The sequence below is a fragment of the Cervus canadensis genome, chromosome 16 (genome assembly GCF_019320065.1).
Source record: "Cervus canadensis isolate Bull #8, Minnesota chromosome 16, ASM1932006v1, whole genome shotgun sequence".
Taxonomy (NCBI): Eukaryota; Metazoa; Chordata; class Mammalia; order Artiodactyla; family Cervidae; genus Cervus; species Cervus canadensis.
Window position 1 is genome coordinate 53,021,524 of NC_057401.1, and position 19,665 is coordinate 53,041,188.

Here is a 19,665-nt window from a genome sequence, read left to right on the forward strand (position 1 = left end):
GAGTCAGATGAGTCCGTTTTAAGACGTGGAGCTGTGTCTAAAGATAAACGGTTGTGAAAGCACAGAAGATGTTTCACAGCTCGTGTATTTTTAGGTGTTTCAAAAATAAAACCCTCCTCTGGGTAAGGTGGCCGTGCAGACCGAATGTGTAAATGAGTTTGTTGTTCCCAAATTAACTTCCAAACCCATAAGAGGTGCTGGCAGGCGGCTGCCTGTTGAAGCCATGTGAATTACAAGTGAGTTCACCTGGGCGGCCCGCAGTGTTCAGGTCAGGCCAGCCAAGCTGCAGCGTTCAGTGTTGCGGGCGTGCGGATCTCAGCCTGCGATTCATTTCCTTGATTCATTCAGTCTTCCCAGAGGAGACTTTTGGGGGTTATTTCCCATCCCTTTCCAAAGCCAGTGTCAAGTAACAGCGCGCCTCTCAGGGATGGCCTGAAGACTGGATGGCCAGCAGGCTTGGCATTTGTCTCATACCAGGAACAGCTGAATACGGTGTGGTTTGTCAGGGGTTTTTTTTTTTCTTTCACATGAAATCAAGACTGGTGTTGCCAGAAGATGATTGTAACCATCTGTCTGACTCTTTGTATTTTTAAACTTGACCAAACATTTATGCTCTTGAGTTGCCGTTTCTGCATCGGCACATGGTGGTGGCAATTAGAAACTTTGTTTTTGTTCATTTTTCCCCCTTTCCGGCCTCTTTTGAGTCAGATTCCTTTCAACAAGGGAGGAATATGAGTCAGAAACACACTCAAATTAAGTGGAAATGTCACTTCTAAATGTAAGAGCTTGACTTTAGTAATATATCTTGAGTTACTGGTTATGATCCAGTTTTCAATGAAATTGAATGCTTAACAGTTTGAATTGTTTAATCGGATGAGGATGGCAAATTTTGTTAGGGAAGAAGGTGGGTGTGGAGCCTGAGAACTCAGTTAAAGGGGGAACTTATTGGTGCATTGGTAGTGAATCCAGGTGCCTCCAATGTCTCTACACTGACTATGTGCCAGGCTGTGTTTGCGACTCCAAGGATGCAAAATTCCTCTTCATGATGGTTACCGTTTCTTGAAATATTGAATAAACAAAAGACAGCGCCCCTCCAGGACCTCCTCGCTTGTTGATGAAGACAGACACATCATACCTTTGACAGCGGCTTGGGGCGACAGTGACTGTGATTAAAGTGCTGGGAACACAAAGAATGAGCATCGCGAGAAGAGGTGAGGGGGTCCAGAAAGGATCCCAACTGGAGCACTAGTGCCGAGTTTTGAAACATTCCTAGGGGAATTCAGCCAAGAAGGAGGGCAGCTCTTTCCTGGCAGAAGATCAACAGAGACTTGGAATAGCATGATTTGCCCACCTGCAGGACAGGCAAGAACCTGCAGTGAAGGGTTTGTGCAGCCGACTGGCGAGGTGGTCAGGAGCAGGCGAGGAAGGGCGCTGTGTGAGTGAGTGACCTGGAATTCATTCGTGAAGCCTGGCAGGGGACAGCGTCAAAGGTGAGTTCTGGGAGCGCTCACTCTGACTGTGGGTGATGGATGAGTCCAGCAGGTGTATCTGGTCTAGGAGGAGAGGTGACCAGCAAACCAGATGGGAAATGTTGGGGTTCCAAACAAGTCCTCGGGGAGCTGGAGTATGATATTTAGAAAGAGGTAGAATCTCGGTGTTTGATTGGGTTTGGGGGCAGCAGGCTGTATTGCTATAGGATGGCTCCTGGATTTTTGGTTTGTCCATTTGGGTAGACCGTGGTGCTATTTGTGAAGATGTGGCAGTGAGTGGAGAAGCAGGTGTTTGGGGGAGGCCAAGTTGAGATGCCCAGCAGACTCTTGAGTACCCGGATCCGCAACTTAAAACCAGAGCTGCAGTCCAGAAAGAGATTTGGAGAAGTGAGTCTTGGCCATGGTTTAAGCTGAGATGACTGAGAGAGAAGGAATGAGGAGCAAGGTGTGCTGTGCTTGGGCGCTCAGTTGTGTCCGACTTTTTGCGACCCCATGGACTGTAGCCCGCCAGGCTCCTCTGTCCATGGGGATCCTCCAGGCAAGGGTTCTGGAGTGGATTGCCGTGCCCTCCTCCGGGGGCTCTTCCCAGGAATTGAACCGGGGTCTCCTGCATTGCTGGCGGATTCTTTTACCAGCTGAGCTACCAGGGAAGCCCCCCGGAGAATGGTGGGTGGAGAGTAAATCTGGTTATAGTGGTCCCCACTTCTTGACAGTACCTTCCCTGTAGGGGCGAGATGGCAGTGACTTGAACCAGTTACCCTGGTGCATTTGAGGTTACTTGATCTACATCCAGCTTTTCAGGACCACGTGCTGAAACACCGTTATAGTTTTATTTTCATGAATGAAAACAATAATACGCACCTGTGATTTATGTAACACTTTCACATGGTAATTGGGTGGAATAACAGAGGGTGTGTTGTTATTACTGATCGGAATCTGGGGCCTGGAGGGGTTAAGCCGTGAACCAGGGAAGGTAGGTCCAGGATGAGAACTTGGGGTCTTCTGACCTGACCACACCTTCCTGTCTCCATCACTTCTTCCTGTGTTGTAAAAATGACTTTCCAACAGTAACAGGGATGCTCCATATGTACCAGCAGAATGTATCTGAGGCCACTGGGTCACTTTTAGTGTTCTTTTATACTCTTTTTTTTTTTTTGGTGGGGGACAGGATACTAGGTATTACAACCTTTGTTGTTGTTGTTCGATCACTAAGTTGTGTTCGACTCTTTGTGACCCCATGGACTGCAGCACGCAGGCTTCCCTGGTTTTCACTATCGCCTGGAGTTTGCTCAGACTCATGTCCATAGAGTGGATGATGCTACCCAACCATCTCATCCTTTGTCACCCCCTTCTGCGTTTGCCCTCAATCTTCGCCAGAGTCAGGGTCTTTTCCAGCAAGTCAACTCTTTGCATCAGGTGGCCAAGGGATTGGACCTTCACCTTCAGCATCAGTCCTTCCAATGAATATTCAGGGTTGCTTTCCTTTAGGATTGATGGGTTTGATCTTCTTGCTGTCCAAGGGACTCTGGAGAGTTTTCTCCAGCACCACAGTTGAAAGCATCATTTCTTCAGTGCTCAGCCTTCTTTATAGTCCAACTCTCAGATCCATACATGACTACTGGAGAAACCAGCTTTGACTAGACGGACCTCTGTCATGATGTCTCTGCTGTGCTGTACTTACGCCTTTTGAAACCTCGAATTGCTAGGCTATGTCTTAAAGCAGTGAAGGGAGTTTCTCTCAACGTTTTATAGCAATAGGCACTTGCAGCTGTTCCCGATTATTAAAATGGGCAAGGAAATGTATTTTTTCGGTGAGTTATGTGGAACTCTTCTGACCAGAAAAAAAAATTTATGTGCTCCAAAATAGAATATACTTTCTATTTCGGAAAAGCCGTTAAAATGACCAGGCGATTTAGTCTCATGAAATTCGGAATCCAGTGTGAGGAAACCAGCCCATGGCCCCGCCTGGTGTTTGAGAGCTGCCCGTTAAAATGACCAGGCGATTTAGTCTCATGAAATTCGGAATCCAGTGTGAGGAAACCAGCCCATGGCCCCGCCTGGTGTTTGAGAGCTGCAAGTACCCTGAGTCCCAAAGTGCACGGCGTTCATGACCATTTTTGGAGCAATGACAGCAATTGCCTTTTTATAGAGTGAGCATGGAAACACAGGCTCTTCACTGAGGCATTCAGCTTTCACTGTAGTAGATTTTTACATTCATAGGTGTCAATCCATTTAATTCTTCCAGCCACTAATGTTGTTACCCTTGCTTTACCATGAGGAAACCGAAGCACCAAGAATTTAACTTAAACCAGCGGAACCAGCATTCAAATTCAGACTGTAGCATTTAATGACTATAACTCATTAATAAACACAAAAATACGAATAAGCATTGCTATGGTATTATTGGGCTTCCCAGGTGGCTCAGTGGTAAAGAATCCAACTGTCAATGCAGGAGATGCAGTTTCAATCCCTGGTCCAGGAAGATCCCCTGGAGAAGGAAATGACAACCCACTCCAGTATTCTTGCCTGGGAAATCCCATGGACAGAGGAGCCTGGCGGGCTACAGTCCATGGGGTCGCAAAGAGTCAGACACGAGTTAGCAACTAAAGAGCAAGAGAGGTCCATGGCACAAGCATGGACCACGTGTTTTCCCACCGCTCTTGTGACTTCTTACCACATTGCATCTTTTGCATCCCTTGATACTTAAAACTAGGCTGTTCTCCTGCCCCTTCTACTCCTCAGTCTCCATGTTTACTTCCACGTCGAACTTTCCTTGTGATTCAACAAATCTCTTATCCATGCAGCCTTTGTTTTATTTTATTTATTTTTTTTTCAGCCTTTGTTTTAGTGACAGAATAATCCACGCAAGGTGGTATGTTCAAGGTAGTGTGAGAAAAATAAAGGTGCCCTGGCTGTAATTATTTTTGCTGATGGACCTCAACCCCTTCATCTAATGTGAAGAAACCGTTAGGAACTATGACTTTGATGGCCATGTTGATTTACACCTTCCTTTGTGGGGGGGGAGTCCAAAAGTATCATTTGGCACCAGTGTGGGCACAAACAATGAAAACGGGAAAGTCACCGAAGCTGCCCCCGCTTCTGTAACCGTTAGGAGAAAAATTCGTTAGGCTGTGCGTCACCTCCACAAGTCACCTTTCTGGAGGTGCTCAGGCTCTTTTCTCGAATATTCTGTGGGTTTACCCTGAAGATTGCGGGAGCTGTGAAAGTTTTGTGCAGGGGAGTGTCCGTCTTCAGTTGTTCATTTGTCAAGGGCATAGCAGGGATTGAACACACAAGACTGAGTGGGAAATGAATGAGGAAGAAGACTCTGGGTCATAATTGAGCAAGTGTAGTCAGAGGGGTGTGGATGGAGAAAAAGGGGGTTGATTCTAGAGTTAATTGAAAGTGGGGTGTGGCCAGCATGTGGAGACAGTGGCCACGGACGGTGAGGCTGGAGAGTCTGGGACGATTCCCGTCCTGTATGCATGTGGGTGAGTGGGGAAGGGGGGAGTCACCGCAGACCTGTGGGAAAGCACCCCCCGATGAGGATCCAGGGTCCTGCCCCCGCTCACTGGCTCTGTTCCTTCCTCTGTCAGCGGAGGCAGCACCGGCCGCTGGGCTGCCCGTAGGTCAAGGTTATGTCGACGTGTGTCTGCGTGGGTCACTTGGCTTCCGTACCCTGCAGTTCTGAAACGTCAGTCAAGTTGTTTTGCAAACACGTAGACCTAATTGTCATTTGAAATCTGGTGTCAGGCCTGTTGAGAAATGACTCCGGTCATTAGTGAGGAGGTGAAACTGTAAAACGTGTGCTTTCATGTTATAAAAGCCTAGTCGACCTCTGGAACTAAGTGGAGGTGCTTACAGTAAGAGGCGTTTTGATCGCTGCATGAGGCACGGTTTCCCATAATCTTAAAAAATAGCAGTGAAGACTGGGTTCTTGCTCCATGCCAGCCAAACACACATTTTACATATGCTTTCCTATTTTGGGGAGGCAGGGAGAGAGTCAGATGATTGAATTTGGGCTCAAATTCAGTCTGGTTTTCTCTTGCCCCCTGTTGGCACAGGGGAGCCCTTTGGCTGAATTTACGGGCAGCCACAAAGGCTATAAGACAGAGTATTGAAGAGTGGGACAGTCTTTAGATGTGTTGGAATGATTTTTGAGCCAGAGACACTAGCTGGGCGTGAGCTCATGGGCCAGCTCTAACTATGTGTTGGGGACCAGGCTCAACTGGGGAAGGGATGGTGATGTTAGTGAGTCGTGGGCATAACCACGATGGCATGATACTTGCCCTCCTAGGGGCTGCCTTAGTGCTGACCATCTGCTGATCAGAGAGCCCCGCTTTCCGCCCCTGGGATCTCTGGGGATTGGGTGGGAGACACAGGTGTGTCGTCTGTAACTGCCACGCCACGGACCTCATTGTCTCTCTGAAAGACCTTAAAACTACTTCATTGGGCCAAGTGCAATGTGAATTACTCAAAAACAAAACTAGGCCTAAGACGTTTTGGATGTTCTGGCTTCACCTTTACTAACAAACTTAATGTCCTGTGGGTCTCCTGCCCCCATACAGAATCCACGTCATCTGTGTCAGGATAAGTGACTTCTTTTTTCGTTTGTTTGTTTTTAATTTTACTTATTTGTTTAGGCCGTGTTGGGTCTCAGTCGTGGCGCAGAGGATCTTTCGATGTGCTACATGGACTCTGGTTGTGGCGTGTGGACTCAGTTGCTCTGCAGCAGGTGGAATCTTAGTTCCCTGACCAGGGATTGAACCCCCGACCCCTGCATTGGAAGGCAGATTCTTTTTCTTAAGTGATGCTAGGGGGCTCCTTCCCCAGCTGGGAAGGGGGAGCACGCCTATGAGGTTTTGGCCAAAGTCATCACTTTCAAAGGAAAGCTTGTATTAAAAGGTTATGATGTTTTTCATGTATAAATCAATACTTAAAAATCTCATCTCAGAATTGCATAACCACCTTGCCAATATGCTATCAACGGGAGGCAGTCAGGCAGTGCATGCTTAGTTATATCTAACTCTTTGTGACCCCGTGGACCATAGCCCACCAGGCTCCTCTGTCCGTGGGATTCTCCAGGCAAGAATACTGGAGTAGGTTGCCTTTTCCTTCTCCAGGGGATCTTCCTGACCTAGGGATTGAACCTGCATCTTCTGGATATGAACAGGAGTGCAAAAATTTTCACAATTTGGGCATATTATTCTCTTTTCAGATATGTTAATGACGGGTTACTATTCTAATATTCATGTAATAGTCAAACTGATGCCCTGACTGTGGCTTTTCTCTTTTACTTGTAGCTGAGACAGGGGATTGGCAGCACGCCTACCTATCTGTATAAAGAGGGTCTTCACTGATTGTCTTGAGTTCTGCCAAAGTGGGGAGGGGGAAACATGTTTCACAGAAAAATGAAGTCTTGGTATTTCACCAATAAAAATAATAATAATGCAGACAGCTACCAAAAGGGTAGAAACAAGCTTGACATTTTAGACCTACAAGAGGAAGGGGCCAGACTCCCAGAGCCTCAAGCATCACCTACTTGCCTGCCTCCCTCATCTCTGCAGTTGTAGTAAAAGAAGCCTCCAGCACCTGTGGTCCAGGCATTGATGGAAGGTATCTGGCACCCCCCAGGGGACCATGTGATTCTCTGCTCTCCTGTAGAAGTAGGACACTTTCCTTCCCCAGAGGAAAAGGCTGCCTGCACTCTTCTTTCTGGCCACATCCTTCCCCTGATGCTCCGATGGGGAAAAGGGGGCCCTCTAGAGAGTGTAGGTGTCTGAAGACCTGAAAATTCACTCCTGAAAGTTCTGCATCTTTTAATTGTTTTTCAATGGAAGCGAAATTTACATAACAGAAAACCAACCACTTGAAGGTAAATTCAGTGGCATTTAGTACATCCAGTGTTGTACGACCAGCACCAAAATGTTACCATCACCCAACTGGAAACCCTGTACCTGCAAGGCAGTCAGCTGTCAGTCCTTCCTGCCTCCACCCTCCCCTCTGCCCATGGTAACTACCACCGTGTTTGGACCTGGCTTCTGTCACCTTGTGTCATGTTTTCAAGGTCCATCTACACGGAAGCCTGTATCAGTACTTCCTTCCTTAGCACGGCTGAATAATATTCTGCAGTATGGTTGTACTGCATCTTGTTTACCCATCTATCTGATGGTGGACATTAAGTTGTTTCTACCTTTAGGCTCTTGGGTTTGATGCTGCTGTATCTTTGTTGGAGTACCTGTTTTTAATTCTATGGGGGGTACATACCTCAGAACAGAATTGTTGGGTCATACAGTAATAACTCTTTGACCTTTTCAACCTTGTTTTGGTTTAAAATGTTTCCAAAGCATGCTCTCGACTGTCTTACATTTGAAAGCAGTTACACGGGACACAGGCTATTTTGCTTCATGTTCCTGGAAGTCACTGTAAATATAGATGATTGCAAATTGCTATAATATGGTACAGATGCACTCAGGATGTTTGAGCTTTCTGTCCAATGTTTCTTGCTTTTCTTGTCTGCTGTGTTACCACCCCTTGCTGGCGAATGCGAAGAGAAGGCTCTGGATTTAGGTGGCCTGCATTTGCATCTCACCTCTGCCCCTTACTGACTGTGTGACCAAAAGCAAAATTTTATCACTTTACCTTAATTTGCTCTTCTGAAAAATAGGTGCAATAATACTCTGAACTTCCTAGGGATATTGTGAGTGTTGAAAGGCTCAGGCCCTCTATATTAGTCTGTTCCGACTGCCATGACAAAAGACCATGGACTGACTGGCTGAAGCAACAAGACAGTTATTTTCTTACAGTTCTAGAAGCCCAGAATTTGAGGTCAAGGTATCAGCAGGGTTGGTTTCTCCTGAGGGCTCCTGCCTTGGCTTGCAAATGGCTGCCTTCTTGCTGGGTCCTCACGTGGACTATCTGTGTGCACACATTGCCTGTGTTTCTTTGTGTATCTAGAGTCTCTCTTCTTACAAGGACAAGTTTGGGCTTCCCAGGTGGCCCTAGTGGTAAAAAGCCCGACTACCAATGCAGGCTGCAGATGGTGACTGCAGTGATTTTGGAGCCCCCAAAATAAAACCTCTCACTGTTTACATTGTTTCACTATAATAGATGAGACTTTATTTTTTTGGACTCCAAAATCACTGCAGATAGTGACTGCAGACCTGAAATTAAAAGACGCTTGCTCCTTGGAAGAAAAGCTATGACCAACCTTGACAGCATATTAAAAAGCAGAGACATTATGTTCCAACAAAGGTCCATCTAGTCAAAGCTCTGGTTTTTCCAGTAGTCATGTATGGATGTGACAGTTGGAGCATAAAGCTGAGCACCAAAGAATTGATGCTTTTGAACTGTGGTGTTGGAGAAGACTCTTGAGAGGCCCTTGGACTGCAAGGAGATCCAACCAGTCCATCCTAAAGGAAATAGTCCCGAGTATTCATTGGAAGGACTGATGCTGAAGCTCCAATACTTTGGCCACCTGATGCAAAGAAATGACTCATTTGAAAAGATCCTGATGCTAGAAAAGATTGAAGGCAGGAGGAAAAGGGGATGACAGAGGATGAGATGGTTAGATGGTATTACTGACTCAAGGGACATGAGTTTGAGCAAGCTCCTAGAGTTGGTGATGGACAGGGAAGCCTGGCGTGCTGCAGTCCATGGGGTCGCAAAGAGTCAGACACGACTGAGTAACTGAACTGAACCAATGCAGGAGATGAAGGAGACATGAGTTCGATCCCTGAGTGGGCAAGATAACTGGAGGAGAGCATGACAACCCACTCCAGTATTCTTGCCTGGAGAATCCCCATGGACAGAGGAGCCTGGTGGGCTACAGTCCATGGGGTTGCACAGAGTCGGACATGATTAAAGTGACTTAGCACACACGAGGACACGTTTAGGGCCCACCTGAACAGCCTCATTTTAATTTAATCATCTTTAAAAGGTCCTGTCTACAGCTAGAGTTGCATTCAGGGGTGCTGGGGGTCAGGGCTTCAGTGCATGAATTGGAGGAGGGGACGCAGCCCATAGCACGCTGTCAAGTCTGGGGCTCAGTGAACACACAGTGGAAGCAGGCAGGTGAATGGTGAAGGCTGCAGGACCTTCGCGCCCACCCTCCTTATCTGCTGTTCCACTTGTGTCTGAGCCTGGGAACCAGCAACCCAGCTTCATTAGCCTTTCTTAGAGAAGGACGGGTGAGTTAGTCTGTATCCACGTGGAGGAGGCATGAAGCATGATGCTTTGATAACTCTGTAGCCTCTGTTTTGCTCTTCCGAAGATTTTGCTTAATTTCTGGCCTGGATTTGGTTCCAGAAAAGGGAAGATTGCCAGTCAGCTATTTTTCCAGGTAAGTTACATGGCATTTCATGAGGTGTTTGAGATTACTGGAAGAATACCAAGTGTTTTCACAATGTTCTTGTTACTTCTTAAGTCAAAGATTTATAGCATAAAAGTTACTGTTTTAACTCTTTTTAAGCGTGCAGTACAGTGCACTAAATACCATTGCCGTGTTGTGAAACCATAACCACTATCTACCTCCAAAACTTTCTGACCATCCTGAACAGAAGCCCACTAAGCAGTCACCCTCCCTGGCCACCCCCCACCACCCCGCCTTCTCTTATTGCTTTAATCCCGCCTTTCCTAACAGCCTCCTGATGGGCACTGGGGTCAGGAGGTCCCCGGAGAATTAGGGATTTGGGCTTCGCTGTGTCCCCATTGTCTTTCTCTTGTTTACTTGCAGCCCTCTTTGAAGTGGGTTCATTCCTTTGCACAAGATTTGTCCTCAGATACAGGAAAAGTGTGTGAGTGGGGGTCAGGAGTCCCTAGACACAGGAAAAGTGTGTGAGTGGGGGCCAGGAGTCCCCAGATACAGGAAAAGTGTGTGAGTGGGGGCCAGGAGTCCCCAGATACAGGAAAAGTGTGTGAGTGGGGGCCAGGAGTCCCCAGATACAGGAAAAGTGTGTGAGTGGGGGCCAGGAGTCCCCAGATACAGGAAAAGTGTGTGAGTGGGGGCCAGGAGTCCCCAGATACAGGAAAAGTGTGTGAGTGGGGGCCAGGAGTCCCTGGTCCCTTTAACGTGCACTCTGGATTCTGTTCAGGCTCAGACAGTGGCCCCAGTGGGGGGTGGCATCTCTTCCCCTCTCAGTGTGGAGCTGCCTGGAGCTGCTTCTGTCTCCACCCCAGCGCGGGTGGGGGTGAGATCCCGTGCCCAGATGCCCCCTTCTCCTCCCCGAGCGCCACCCGTAACCCGAGTCCCTGTCTCCCCGCCCCGTCCCCGCAGACCTACATCGGCTCCATCATCGCCTCCGTGAACCCCTACAAGACCATCACGGGCCTGTACTCGAGGGACGCCGTGGATCGCTACAGCAGGTGCCACCTGGGCGAGCTGCCCCCCCACGTCTTCGCCATCGCCAACGAGTGCTACCGCTGCCTGTGGAAGCGCCACGACAACCAGTGCGTGCTCATCAGGTAACCAGCCGGCCCCCAAACCCAGAGCCCGCCCGCGAGCACGTCAGCCCCCAGAGTTCCCAGACGGAGTTTTCCGTTCTGAGTAGCCCAACGACTACAGCTTCGGAAAGAAACTGGGGACTCGATAAAAAAGCAGGATGTACCATGTTTGTTTGCTGGCTCTTGTCCTCAGAGTGATTTCTCCATTTCGTCTCTTTGTTTCATTTACCTTAGTTATTCTTTGGTTTGTTCCAGTGATCAACTGTTGACTTACGGAAGCATTGCGTAGTTCTTCCAAGTTTAAAATGTTTTCTGTATTCTAGAGTGCTTGTTAGTATGCTTGCCTACTTGAGGAAGGTTTTGGTTTTTGCCAGTAACAGATTACCCAAGAATCTCCCAAATTTAAGGATTTTTAAGGAATTTAATAATTGGATGTTCCTGAAGTTGAGCCTTGAATTAGCCGCAGAAGAGGGACTTACTCTGTTATATGTTGAGGGAGTGATAGAAAGGCATAATGATTTCCATTAATTTTGGGGAGAGGTGAGGAAAAAGGGTCTTGCCATCTATTTCAGCCAAGTTTTACTCATTTATTAAAATTTTAAGCTACCAGATGCCTCACTCACAAAACAATTATTACTAGGAGCTTCCTAAAAAAAATCATAGAGTGTATTGCTTTGAAGATATGTAATTTTTACTGAATAATTCAAATTGCCCTTATCACCTAATTTCTAGTGATATCCTGTTGGCTCATATTATTTATAATTGGGATCATGTTCTCAAGAAGGAAATGGCTGCCCACTCCAGTATCTTGCCTGGAGAATCCCATGGACAGAGGAGCCTGGTGGGCTACAGTCCATAGTACTGCAAAGAGTGGGACATGACCGAGCGACTGAACACACACACAAACACACACACACACACACTCACTCACTCACTCACTCACTCACTCACTCATGTCTTAGTGGTGATCAGAACACTCCTGGATGAGATCAAGAGCAGACGTGCTGAGTGCCCTGGAATATCCAGGCACTTCGTCCAGGCACTCGTGCATGGAGCTCGGCTGTTGCTAAGACTCAACTGAATTATTAAAGCTGCTGATGGGACTGGAAAGCCATCAAAAACAGAGGTCAAGATCTTCTTTCCCAACTTGTGGCAAAATAATTGTTATTATTTCAAGGGGAGAAGAAAAGGTGTTTAGAATTAGAGAGGACATCATATCAGGATCCCACTCCCTGATTTTTGATCCAGTGGAAGTGAGGTTCAGGAGAGAGGTGGAGAGCCATGTGTCAGCTTCAGAATCCCAGCCCCAAATTGCAGACAGACCGACCCCCTGGTCAGGGTTCAGGCAGGTCACTGGTGACCACGATCGCTGTCAAAACCAGTCCCCAGATGGTGAGGAGCTGACCAGCCCTTCCCTCTACCCAGTTCACCTGTCCAGGAAACCACCGCTGCTCTTTTGGGGAGGGAGTCAGGAGCAGATGTACCAGAGGTGAGTCCTCCTGGAAACTCTAGGGGAGAGAAAGGAGGCCATTTGGGAGGTCCTCACACTGTCCCCCGCCCCCCCGTTCCAACTTCCCAGGTGGCTCAGTGGTGAAGAATCCGCCTGCCAATGCAGGAGACGTGGATTCAATCCCTGGGTTGGGAAGATCCCCTGGAGGAGGACATGGCAACCCACTCCAGTATTCTTGCCTGGAGAATCCCATGGATGGAGGAGCCTGATAGGCTACGGTCCATGGGGACCCAAGGAGTCAGACACAGCTGAGCACGCACACCCACATTGTCCCACATGGTATCTGACGGAAGATGGGTAAGAGATAATGGCCAACATTTCCAAAGGCTTTGAACACTGTGCCAAAAACTTTCCATGCATCAGCTCATTGAAACCTTCCAGCAGCCCTTTGACGCAGGTACTGCCTTCAGGGATTGTGTTGTTCCTCTTGGCAGTGTTTACCCGTTACTCTTGTTCATGGATCCTTCATTTGCAATAAATCAGAATTATGTGATGGAGGATAGAACAATGCATTTCTCCTTCATCTTTTCTCTCCCTGCTTCCTCCATCAGTTACTTTCTTTAAGGAAAGAGAAACACCTGGGAAGATATATTCTCTTTTCTTACCGTAACAATGTTCACTCACCAGGTTGTGGAAACAACTTGGATAGAGGGACTGTCCGTTAATCCAGTTAAGTAAATGTGAATCCTTGTAACTTGCAGTTAATAAAAATGAAGCTAACACTTGGTTTGAAAACAGAGCTTTTAAGAGTCACCTTCCCAATGAATTGACTTACCTTCTGATTGAAGCACTATTTGTGGGCTCTTTGAGATGGTTTCACAAAAGTTGAAAGTGAAGTTTAGAAGTAGGAATTTAAGATCCCTGTTTCAGCATACAGAATATTTAGCATACAGATTAGCAGAATATAATTTGATAAGATTAACAGAGAGTTTAAGAAGATCAAGCTGTTTTCCACACTTAGGTACCTAAATATTTGCCATCGATAATTGGCTGTGTTTATTACTTTCAGTGGAAAAAGTGAGGGCATGACTCATATATCACTTGCTAGACAGAGCAGTTAGGGAAGAAAGTGAAAAATCAAATGAGATCATTGTGCATATATATGTGTGTGTAATAAAACAGGAAGGGGTTAGCATGTTCCTGCCAAAGACTGTGGTATTTAAAAATAAAGTTGGGGGTAGCCGGGAGGGAGAGGGGACCCCAAACAGAAAGCTCTCATTGTGTAATTCTGATGTGAAGAGTATTTAAATTAAATCAGGAAACGGCATTTTTAAGAATAGATTTCTCATTAAAATGTGTTTTGGTTTTTAATAGACCACTCCAGCAGGTTTTTTTTTGTTTTTTTTTCCCCCCCAGTGGGACTTGGGGCTTGTGGAAATTAAGAGAAAATTGAGTATAAAAAAAAACTGGAGGGCACAGTAGCCCATTTAGATTTCCTCGGGCATGATCTGCCCCCTGGTGGCTACAACATGTTACTACTTCAAAAATCAGGCTAATTACCTATGAAACTAAGAAAATAAGCCTATTTGGATTTAGGCAGGGACCTCGTAGATCAATTTTTCTCTCACTTTACGGGCCTCTGTTCCTCCCAGTCTCCAGGATGCTAGTCCAAGCCTTTATTATTTGTCTCACTTTCAAAAGTTTACCTCTCTTAAGCTCTAGTTTTGTTTTACTTGCTTATGTACATTTAAGCCAACGCTTATGCTATTATGATTTCTAAAATATGTATTTAAAACTTCCATGAGCTTTTTAATCTAACAGGGTCAGCATTTGATCTTGGTTGGTCTGGTATATTTCTTGTTAACTTCAGTCTGGGGCAAGCAGAATTTAGTCTATTTTGTTTAGTCTTTTATGGTCTTTTCTGGATATGTGACCTTTTAATGTCAAGTCCTGTGGTTAATTCATCTGCAACTCAGTGCCTAGGACAGTGCCTGATAGAGGGTTCAGCATCCAATGTCCATCAATCAAAGGATGGATGCGCGGAGCAGCTATTGGCTTAGGACCTCTGTTTGCTTTGTGAAAAATTTTGTTTTTCCAAAATAGTAGTGATTTCTTCTTAACAGTGTCTTTTCTGCTTCCCTGGCGGCTCAGTGGTTAAGAATCCGCCTCTAATGCAGGAGATGTGGGTTTGATCCCTGAGTCAGAAATATCCCCCAGGGAAGGAAATGGCAACCCACTCCAGTGTTCCTGCCTGGAAAATCCCAGGGACAGGGGAGCCTGACCTGCCACAGACCATGGGATTGCAAAAGAGCCAGACACAACTTAGCGACTACACAACAACGTGTCTTTTATATTCTGGAATAATACTTGGCTTCTCAGTCTTTTTTTTTATTCTAGTGGTATATTTAGAAATGACCGAACTGGAATAGTGAACAAAGCTTGCATCCTGGATTAAAAAGTCACTAATCAGAATAAGGCATGGGGCATGCCTTGAGCTCGTATCATATGGAAGGTTACCTTGTTAGGCTTTTAGGATTGAAAAAAAAAAAAACAAAAAAACCCAACCACTGCCCTTTACGAACTTCTGCTCTGATGGGAAGAAACTGATGTAAACATGTAATTTCAGTACAGTATTGTACTGTACTGTACAAATTCAATTGCCAGTGCTATTGGAGAAATGTGTACATGGTTGCTCAGAGAAGATGACAGAAGATGCTCAAGAAGGAACTGAGAAAATATATCACAGAGGAAGGGACTTGTGGTTATGAGCCCAACAGTCTGTGGGAACACGGCGGGCACAGGGTGGGGACGGGCCCAGAAGCATTTGAAAGAACAAGTGAAAGTCACTTAGTTGTGTCTGACTGTTTGCGAACCGGTGGACTATACAGTCCATGGAATTGTCCAGGCCAGAATATTGGAGTGCGGGTAGCCTTCCCCTTCTCTAGGGGAGCTTCCCAACCCAGAGATTGAACCCAGGTCTCCCTCACTGCAGGTAGATTCTTTACCAGCTGAGCCATCAGAACGAGGATCATTAGCAAATGGAAGGCGTGCCTGTAAAGTGTGGGATTTGCTAAGGACATGTAGGAACCAGGCTTGGTTGGACAGGCAAAGACGGTGCACTGCCGTTCATTGAGAAAGACTGAGCTTTTGTCTCCTTGTGTTCATTTCAGAGCAGAGGCCTACTTCCTGCTGCAGGGTCACACCTTGATGGTTTTGTCCTGCTTGTAAAGACCTGCCGACTGTATCTTCTAGGCAGTAGAGAAGTTTCCAAAGTCATCTTAGTCAGCAGTGGAGTAATCCCTGTATATTCCGAGAAAATCACACGAATCAGGACAGTCTGATCTGATCCCCATTCGGGATGGGGAATGGTCGTCAGGTGTCCACAGGGGTAGCCTCTGGAGGGTCATATTTTCTCTAAAAGAGGACATATTTTTGGCTCAGTGAGCAAGATCATTTCTGTTACAACTACTCAACTCTGCCCTTAGAGTGGAGAAGTGCTTGCAGACAGAGCGTGTGTGAATGCCAATAAAACTTTATTTATAAAAGCAGAAGAGCAGATCTGGAGGCCACAGTTGGCCAACATGTGCGCTGAAGGGGAGACTGCAGGTGGATAGAGGGCCCTGTTCACAGCAGAGGCGCTTTCCTTCAGGTGTGTTTTGATCCCTCCTCCCTGATTTCCTGGGGACTTCACTCCACCTTTGAGCCTCTCTGCCCCTGGTTCTTGGATCTCTCCTTTTCTACTGGATCATTGGCATTATCACCCAACAATTTCTAGTATCTTTTACTGGATACTTGATTGTCTTTGCCTGGTAAATAATCTGCCTGCAGTGCAGAAGACCTGGGTTCAATCCCTGGGTCAGGAAGACCCCCTGGAGAGAACGGAATGGCAACTCACTCCAGGATTTGTGCCCGGAGAAGCGGCGGGCTACAGTCCACGGGGTTGCAAAGAGAAAGCTATGACTGAGTGACTAACACACTTACTCACTTATTTTCTCTATTTTTGAAATGGGCGGGGGGTGGGGGCGGAGATTGTCCTTGGCTCCACAGCCCCTTCCACAGGCTGCCCCACCCTCCTCCAAGCTGCTCCACCATTCTGGACTCTTCCTTGTTCTCTGGGCTCATCTTCCTCAGCTTCTGTCCAGCCTGCCCTTCCTTCTCTGCATCTCCCTGCCTCCCCAGACTTCAGGGCTCCCCTGCCAGCTTCTCCTCTGTGTCCCACCCATGTGTTCACCTCTCCCGCAGGGCATCGTCATGAAGGTCTCTGCTGGGCATCTCAGGGGTGGCTGCTCCTCAGTTCACCCTGATTTTCTCCCAGAAAATCCGTGTTCCTCCTATCATGCTTCTTGTTCTTAGCAAGGTCTCAAGCCGGATATCAGGACATTAATCTTGGATCTAGGAGTCACCCCGCCCCCAACAATGAAGGTCAGATTGCCTTCAGTCAGCTGTGCCGATCTCATATATACAGTTCAGTGATTATTGACAAAGATGCCCAGCTGTGTTACCAGCGTCCAGGTCATCACACTGGCTGGCAAACGCCCTGGACTCTCCCGACTGATTCCCCCACCTCCCTGTCACCCAGCACCCAGACCAGGACCCCAGCCATCCCCTGCCTCCTCTGGGGACCTCTGACTTTCCCCTCTGCCACCTCCTCTCCTTATCCTCTGCCCTCATTCCCCAACTTCCTTTCTCATGTCTCTCCTTCCATCCCCCTCAATCCATTCTCCACACTGATTCGTTAGAACCTCGAACCTGATCTTCACATCCTTCTGCTTAAAAACTATCCTTGAGACTTTCCATTCTGCCTACAAAAAGTTATCAGAACTTCGAGTATGGTCTCCAAGGCCCCATATCAGTGCCGTAGTTAGTTTTTTTTTCCCTTTTTTAATTTTCACTATTTATAAAAAAAAAATTTTTTTTAACAACATCAACTCATTTTGGCTTATCTGGCTGCATATGTTTTCTCCGAAGCCCATGTTTGTGTTTGTGGTCACGTTGGCTCCAAGGGTTAGGACTGTAATCGTCACGGGCTGATGAGACAAAGGCAGGACTGGATATGTTAGTGATGTGTTCACTGTCAGTGAAGGGGAGCTAACAGCGTGATTGCTATGTGAGTGACTGTTTTATCGAGGCTGGGATAGAGGAGCTAAGGTGGAACACATGACTCATCGAAGCGCCTGTGGTCAGAGAGGCTGCCAGGCTCACGGGGAAGCAGTGGGCAGTCACGGTTCACAGAGCGCTTCAGCTTTAGCGAAGCAACATTAACCAGGGGGTTAAGGTAGTCTTGTTAATCTAGATTTTATAGGTATTATAGTTTATGAGTCTTAACATTTATTTTGGCTTCATAGTTATGTGGTGCAATAAGCAAAGCAGGATATACTTAGTTATTATATCCTTAGAATGCTACAATATAGATGCTGTCTATCACATAGCATGTGTTATCAAGTTCCCCATGTTAGTAACTCAGTTCTGTCACTGTCCACCAGGAAACAGCATCAGATCCCACAGTTAACAGTTTAGTCCTACGAGACTGCCTCCCCCTCCACGTCAGATGCCCATCATGTGGTCACCTGTCCTTCTGACCCAGCAGCTCTAGGTTGGAGCTTCCAACGACCGCCTCCTTGGATTTGATTAATTTGCTAGAGCAAAAAAAATTGTTTTTTTAGAGCAGCTCACAGAACTCAAACCTTTTAGTTACTCAATTATCAGTTACAGTAAGTCCCTTATTGTTGTTAACGAACTTAATGTTCATTAAGTCCAATTAAGTCCAATTGGACTAAAGTCCAACTTAAGTCCAGCAAAGTTAGCCTAGGTATGCAACTAACGCATTCATCTATATGTGTGCATGCATGCTAAGGCTCTTCAGTCATGTCCAACTTTGCAACCCTACGAACTATAGCCCTCCAGGCTCCTCTGTCCATGGGATTCTCCAGGCAAGAATACTGGAGTGAGTTTTGAAGCCCACCTCCAGGGGACCTTCCTGACCCAGGGATCGAAACTGCATCTCTTATGTCTCCTGCATTGGCAGGCAGATTCTTGACCCCTAGCACCACCTGGTTATCATGCGCGCACACACGCACACCCAACTCACACAATCAGCTATGTAGTACTGTCCTGTTATAGGTTTATAATACTTTTCACACAAATAATGCATGAAAAACCACAGCAGAAAAACACATGAATGGTGCAGCACTTTGGGAAGTACAGTGGTACAGTACAGCAGCTGGCAAACAGGGGCATGTCTGCAGCTTTGAAGTTTCGTGGAGGCGGGGGGATTCACTGTACTATAGAGGGATGTGTTTAACTCAGGAACAGCAGATGGAAGAGGCGATGCCCAGCAGAGTATGGGGAAGGGGGAGGAGTTCCCGCCCCTCTGGGGAGCCACTCTCCACCTCCACGTGTTCCCCAGCCCGGAACCTCTCAGAACCCATCCTTTTGGACTTTATGGAGGATTCATTCCATAGCATGATGGATTGACTAACCCATTAGCCATGAAAGTCCATCACCAGCCTCTCCCCCTCTCTCCTGTGGAAAAGAACCAGTTCCATACTTGCCTGGAAAACAGTGACCTCTCAGTGGGACCCCAGCCCCCCTTCCCTTCCCCGCTGGCTCTGTGGGCATCTCCCCCTCCCTGAAGGCTCCAAGCCCTCGCCTCCCCATCCTTCAGGTTTTCCCCGGCTCACTTTTGTGCATGTCTCTGCATTTCAGTCCAAATGTCATTTCCCGGGAAAAGTCTCTGCTGAACCTTTACTCTCTATCTAAATTATGACTCCTCCTGTCTCTTGAGATTCATACTCGACAGCATTAGCCATAATTTGTGACTCTTTTATCTCCTGCTGCTGCTGGATCATAAATACCGTCCATGGCCGTTTGTCTCCAGACTGTCTTCCCAGCCCTTAGTGCATCATGGCCCCATGGATACTTCAGGAGGGAGGGAGTTCCTGCAGAGATGCTCTTTGTCCATTGCTTCAAAGATGATGTTTTGTGACCCTTGATAAATGGAGAATGGGCTTCCCAGGTGGTGCTAGCGGTAAAGAACCCGCCTGCCAATGTAGGAGACCTGAGAGATGAGAGTTTGATCCCTGGGTTTGGAAGATCCCTTGGAGGAGGGCATGACAGCCCACTCCAGCATTCTTGCCTGGAGAACCCCAAGGACAGAGGAGTCTGGCGGGCTGTGGTCCATAGGATCGCAAAGAGTCAGACACGACTAAAGCGATTTAGCACACGGCACGCAGTCACAGGCAGGGGTGGGGAGAGGAGGAGGAGGAGGGTTAGACAGAAGTGAGT

The 19,665-nt window shown here is 47.0% G+C and overlaps 1 protein-coding gene across 2 annotated transcripts in view; it reads left to right on the top strand.

Moving 5' to 3' along the window:
• The window catches only part of MYO10 (myosin X), a 256,083-nt gene that overhangs the window by 119,884 nt on the left and 116,534 nt on the right, over nucleotides 1-19,665 (top strand). For both annotated transcript variants that reach the window (XM_043489225.1, XM_043489226.1), the window contains one exon: nucleotides 10,765-10,952. In XM_043489225.1, coding sequence (XP_043345160.1) covers nucleotides 10,765-10,952 — 188 coding nt within the window. The remainder of the gene's footprint in view (nucleotides 1-10,764; nucleotides 10,953-19,665) is intronic.